This window comes from Petromyzon marinus, chromosome 45, assembly GCF_048934315.1.
Source record: "Petromyzon marinus isolate PM22_M1 ecotype Great Lakes invasive population chromosome 45, UKy_Petmar_22M1.pri1.0, whole genome shotgun sequence".
Lineage (NCBI taxonomy): Eukaryota > Metazoa > Chordata > Hyperoartia > Petromyzontiformes > Petromyzontidae > Petromyzon > Petromyzon marinus.
Genome location: NC_133711.1, coordinates 6339325 through 6345324, shown reverse-complemented (window position 1 = coordinate 6345324; position 6000 = coordinate 6339325). Strand labels below are relative to the sequence as shown.

Below are 6000 nucleotides of genomic sequence, written 5' to 3'. Positions count from 1 at the left end.
AGCAGCCCCCCACGCGAGTCAACTATAAAAGTGAGCAGCGGGGAAGGGGTAGTGAGGAGCCGCTCCGGCTACATCGTCACGCAGTCCCTCCGCGCTCTTTGCTTGCCGGGTAGAAAACAACAACAAAAACATTTTAAACAAAAAGACGGAAGTTCATTATTCTGTTCATTACTACTAAGCCGTAAGAAGCTGATTTGATTTACTTAATACAGCCATGTGGGGATTGTTTGGGGGGGGGGGGGGGGGAGTTCTCTTTTCGTTTGCTTTTGTTCAGTCGCGACTATAAAGCCGTCAATTTGGAAGAGACGGTGAGGCGCGTGTGCGTGCGGTACACGGCGCACACGCACGCTACACGCGTCTGTGTGTTTATATACACGGTATACAGGTAGGCGGTATACACACACACAGTACACGCGTGTGCGTCTGCGTGTTTACATACACGGTACACACACGGGCGGTATACACACACACACATACTCTCACACGGTGTACGCGTGCACAAAGGCAACGTAGATTGGCGATTCCACGCTAACGGGATTACAAGACCAACTGCGGGTGCATCGTCAGGCAGGGGACGATCATTCTTTCCCCCGCGCAAAGAACATTCAGACAGGAAGCTCGCATCGCCGTTGACGATTATATCCACGCGCTGCAACCGCTGGTTCGTTTCCATCGCCGCCGTAGTGGCAGCGCCCAACCGCGCGCACGCAACGAGCATTCACAAGCGTGGCACAGGTTGAGCACAGGCGATCCCGCAAACGATGGCAGGATCCATGCGCGTCACGAATCGCGCGCGGCACGCACAAGCAAAGACAAAGATTCCCCTGCGGAGCTTTAACAGACTGTAGGGGCAAGCGCTGTCGGCGAGCAGCACCTACGAAGGCCTGGAACGGCACCACGAGGGGGTGGGTGGCCAGCACCACGCCCGGCCGCCTCCGTCTCCCCAGTGGCGATGTTTGCTACACACCGCACCGGGTACTCATTTGAGGCTGAGTCGGCCTAGGGGAGGCCCAGGACCGGTACAAATAATCGTCACTGGTGCTGGGCCCCTGAGCGGGAATCGAACTCTGGTGGCCCCGGCTTCGTAGCGCGCGACACTACCGCTCCCCCTACACACACACACACAAGCACGATACACATTCGCGTACACACACACAGCACACTTTGCGTACACGTTGTACAGTACCGATATCACATCATTGCATTTTCTTCGGATAAAAAAATTCACCCCCTCCCATCCCCCGCTTCAAGGCCCAAGTGTCATGCCCCCCTCCCCGCCTCCCCGCCCACCCCAATCCCACCTCCCGTCCCCAACTTACTAATCCTGCTGCCGGCACTTTAGTGGAATTGGAATCTCGACCGCTACAAAAATATACATCTCTAAAAACAGTGGAAAATATCTTCCCTCCCCCAGCGACGGGAAAGCGCAGCCCTTTTTTTTAATCATCGCGCCCCGTTTCACTCATCATTTATTTTGTTTATTTGTCTGTTGCTGTTGTTGTTGTTGTTGGTTTGTCCTTGGCCTGCGAGGCAGGCCACCCGTTCCCCTCCGCCGTCGCAACCGCCGCCCTCTCCGCCGCCTCGGCCAGCCGCCAAAATAATTTCTCGCCGAACGATATAAAATCTCACGATTCCCCCGCGTTGCACCGCTGTGCCGTAACCGTGCACAGGAAATGTGCATATCGCGTACCTATCGGCATTGTTTATTCCGCTGAAAAGAAAGATTCGCTTATTTTAAATGTTCTCGGCCAACAGTTCGCTCAACGCAAGCCGGCCGAACGAGCCTTCCAATCATTTGCCAAGTTACAAATCTGCGAAGCTTATCACGTACGGGGGAGCCCGTCAGTTCGCGGCAAGTGTAATTTGAATTCGCGACAAAACTGCGGCAATTTCTGCAAAAGCACGACGAATTTTAACGGATAAAAGCTATTTAATGACTAAGAACTTTAGCGTTTTGTGCTTGTAATTTCATAGATATTTCATCGGGAAGTAAAACATCTGGGGTAAATAAAATGAGCGACGTCAATCGCAACATGACGACGACTGCTTTGTGACGTAACCACGTGTGTGTGGGGGGGGGGGGGGGCAGCTCGACCGCCCACCCAGAACCCTCGGCGGTCTAGCTGACAAAGGGGATTCTATTTATTTAACTTCTTTAAAAAACGAACAACGAACGACGGTGGCGGAAGTGACGGAGAACATTCCGGCAGGCCGACGGTGCAGGCGCGCAAGCGGCCCCCCCACTCCCCCCCCCCCACCCCGAGCCGTTTTGCACCGCGTCGTTAACCACAGACGATTATTAAAAAAAAAACACAAAAATTTCACCATCATTTGTTTGCTATCCGATAAAATGTCTTCACGGAAACGGCAGGCGACGATTTTGCCGATACCGGGGAGACAACCGGTTGGGAGCGCGTGCGTCAGTAGCAGTGCTGCACATTACTTAAGAGAAAGCCACATGACAAGGAGACTCGATTGAGAAATAATAATAATAATAATCATGATATTAAGACTCAATGTAATAAAGAGATGAAGTAGCCAGAGTGACTGTGCTTTTGTGTAGAAGTAGTCGGCTCGCCTCGTACTAACGATGATAATGGTGTTGACAATGGAGGATCAGGACAACTGATGATGAAGATGGTGACCGATTATGATGACGTGAGAATGAAGATGGCAATGAAATACGATAACAATGATGGCAAAGAAGATGATCGCAACGGAGATGGTGACGACACTGATGATCATGATGTCGACGACGACAGTCATTATTCTGACGATGCCGACGGCGGCAATGGATGTGACGACATGGCATCAACCTCGACAAGACGTCGATAATTAATACGCGATGACTCTGACGTTCGAAAACGATGATGATTACGACGACGACGACGACGACGTTAACGACGAACATGATCGACACGACAAGAATCAAAACGACAGCCACGACGACGGACACCTGCGACGAAGGCGAGCGCAGCCGAGACACAACGGACGCTAACGGGACCAACGCGACGATTACGACGAGAGGAAATTTACGGAAAGTGAAAATTTAAAAACGACGGCGACGACGCTCAACGATGACGGACGACGACGAGATTACGACCACCACCACCACCACCACCGTGAAGAAGATCTCTCAACAAGACGACGACACCTCCTCCTCCCGCGCGCTACGCCCGGTCGCAGTGACCTCGCAGCACATCCCGCCATCGCAGCCCTCGAAGGTCAAAGTTCAAATCGCGCACGCGCGCGTTCCCACGCCCCCCCCCACCCCCCCGCCACCACGCGCTTCCGCCGTCACAGAGTGATGACGGTGCCATCCTCCTCCATGCTGCCCTGCTGCAGAGCGCCGCCGTTCCCGTGACCTCTCGCCACGACCGCCGGCGCTTTGCCACCGCCGCCCCCGCCGCCGCCCCCGCCGCCGCCGCCACCCCCCCGCGACCCCCCGGCCCTCTCCGCCTGAGCCCCTCCGTTGAGCTCCGCGTCCGACCGGAAGCGCCGCGACAGCTCCCCGTTGGGCGACAGCGGCAGGGGCTCCAGGGAGAACGGCGCCGACGACGACGACGACGACAACGCCGCCGGCGAATCTATCACCAGGTCCTCGTCGCTCTCCTCGCCGCTGTCCTCGTCCGTGTAGTTGGTGATGACGTAGGGCGGGCGCTCGCCGGCCGGGGCGCCGTTGCTCCGCGCGGCCGCCGCCGCCGCCCCCCCACCGCCCCCCCCCCTGGCGCCGCCGCCGGAAGACGAGGAGGACGACGTCGCGGACAGCGTCGTGCCCGTCCCGCCGGACAGCGTCCCGCCGGACAGCGTCGTGCCCGTCCCGCCGGACAGCGTCCCGCCGGACAGCGTCCCGCCGGCCGCGGCGGGACGCTGGTTTGCGGGCCGCACGGTGATGACGAGGTTGCGGCTGTTGGCCACCATCATGTCGGTGACCTGGTCGAGCGTCTTGCCGGCGACGTCGATGCCGTTCACCTCCAGCACTTCGTCGTTGACGGCGAGGAGGCCGGTGCTCTCGGCCAGGCCCCCTGGCACGAGGCGCGAGATGAAGACGGCCGGCGCCTTCTCGATGCCGCGTGCCATCACGCGCAGGCTCGTGCCGTCGCGGATGAAGAAGCCGAGAGGCCGCTCCGAGCCCTGGTGGGATTGCGGGTGAGAGGTGGGGGAGGAGGGGGGTCGATAGGCCAGAGGGGATAGGAGGGGGAGATGATTAGGATGTTGTTGTTGTTGTTGTTGATGTGGGGAGATGGATATTGTTTGAGGAGAGATGGGAAGAGACCCGTGGGAGACTCGATGAGATTAGGAGATGTAAAGGAGATGGAAAGATAGGGGAGACACGGGGAGATAGCCGAGACACGGGGAGACGTGGGGGCATGGCGAGCGATGTGCAGAGATAGGGGACGGACATGGGCAGATGAAGGGAGATACAAAATGAGGTGTGAGATGTCATTATGGAATAAAATGTACGAAGACATAGGTGAATGGGGGGGTAGACACGGGGAGACGGGGTGAGACATTGACAATGGGGAGATAGAGGGCGATGGGTGAGATAGGGGTGACAGGGAAATATTAAAATGCGATGTAGGGAGATGGGGCGAGAGATGAGGACACAGACGGGAGAGACTCTCCCAAGAGCCCTGGGCAATATCCCCGCTGGCCCGTCCCGTCGCTGCCCCCTTCGCTGCCCTTGTCCCTGCCCAGTCCTTGCCAAGTCCAGACCCTGGCCCCGTCGGTGCCCCGTCCCTGCCCCGTACCTGCTCCGTCCAGTCCCTGCCCCATCCAGTCCCTGCCCCGTTCAATCCCTGCCCGGTCTAGTCCCTGCCCCCGTACCTGCCCCCATGCTTGCCCCCGTCCTTGCCCCCGTCCCTGCCCAGTCCCTGCCCCCGTACCTGCCCAGTCCCTGCCCCCATACCTGCTTGTAGAGCTTCACTCGGCGCACGTTCTCGGGCAGGATGTCGGCGTCGATGATGGAGGACACGGGACGGAAGTCCTGCGGGAGGCCGATGTCGCGGTGGGGCCGCGGCTTGTCTCGGGGGTGGAGGAGGCCCGGGAGGCCCGGGAGGCCCACCTTCTTCTTGCGCAAGAGGCTGTTGGTTCCAAACGCGTTGTAGTCGGCATCCTCTGCTGGACAGAAATACAAAAAGAATACATACGTATAAAATTTGCCAAGTCGTCTGTGGATCCGAATGGTTTGGTGTTCGTGCTGCCCTAGCGGAGCGATGCTATCGGAGCAGGCGGCGACGCTGCGCTTCAGGGCTAGGCGTGGTCCCTGCGGTCGTTTCACAGGAGAGAGGGGGGGGGGGGCGCGACGTTGCGATGTGTATTGACCCAAATAGGCCATTTAAAAGTACAATTTCAAACTTGGCGACATCACACGCTCTTTTTATTGTAAATACCGCCCCACGGGACCCCCAAACAACGCGTCGTCCTTTTGGGGGTTAATACGGAGCCCCCCCGCAAGTATTAACCAGGGCGGCCGCCGCTCCTGAACCGCGCGAGCTTCCGCAAAAACGCGCGGCAAACGGCGCCGCTGCCCACCCGGCCACGTCGCCCGCCGGTCAACCTTCAGGGTCAACCTTCAGGGTCAAGCTTCAGGGTCAAGCTTCAGGGTCAACCTTCAGGGTCAAGCTTCAGGGTCAAGCTTCAGGGTCAACCTTCAGGGTCAACCTTCAGGGTCAAGCTGCAGGGTCAAGCTTCAGGGTCAAGCTTCAGGGTCAAAAAAAATGTAGCGAGTGTGGAAGAAGATTCGTGCGCTCGCAGGCGTCCATCCGGGGTAGGCAGCGCGCGATTGTCAGGGCAAAATTAATTTGCATATTTACAGATACGTAGTCCTCATCGCTCTGGGTAAGGCTTTGATCTAATGGGCCAGTTTTGAAGCCCAAGGGGCTTCTACGCAAGCCTACGAGTCTCTTTGTATACCTATGGGTCGCACTGACAGAGACTATGGGTCTCCATGTAACCCTATCACGCGAGCATAAACCATCACGCGAACGCCGGTCATCC

General features: G+C 57.6%; 1 protein-coding gene across 1 annotated transcript in view; it reads right to left on the bottom strand.

The window, feature by feature from the left end:
• Positions 1 to 236: 236 nt before the first annotated feature.
• Positions 237 to 6000, bottom strand: part of PARD6B (par-6 family cell polarity regulator beta) — a 63205-nt gene continuing 57441 nt past the window's right edge. The window contains exons 3-4 of the mRNA XM_032971098.2: positions 4910 to 5118; positions 237 to 4134 (exon numbers count right to left, since the gene is read on the bottom strand). Coding sequence (XP_032826989.1) covers positions 3298 to 4134; positions 4910 to 5118 — 1046 coding nt within the window. The 3' untranslated portion in view covers positions 237 to 3297. The remainder of the gene's footprint in view (positions 4135 to 4909; positions 5119 to 6000) is intronic.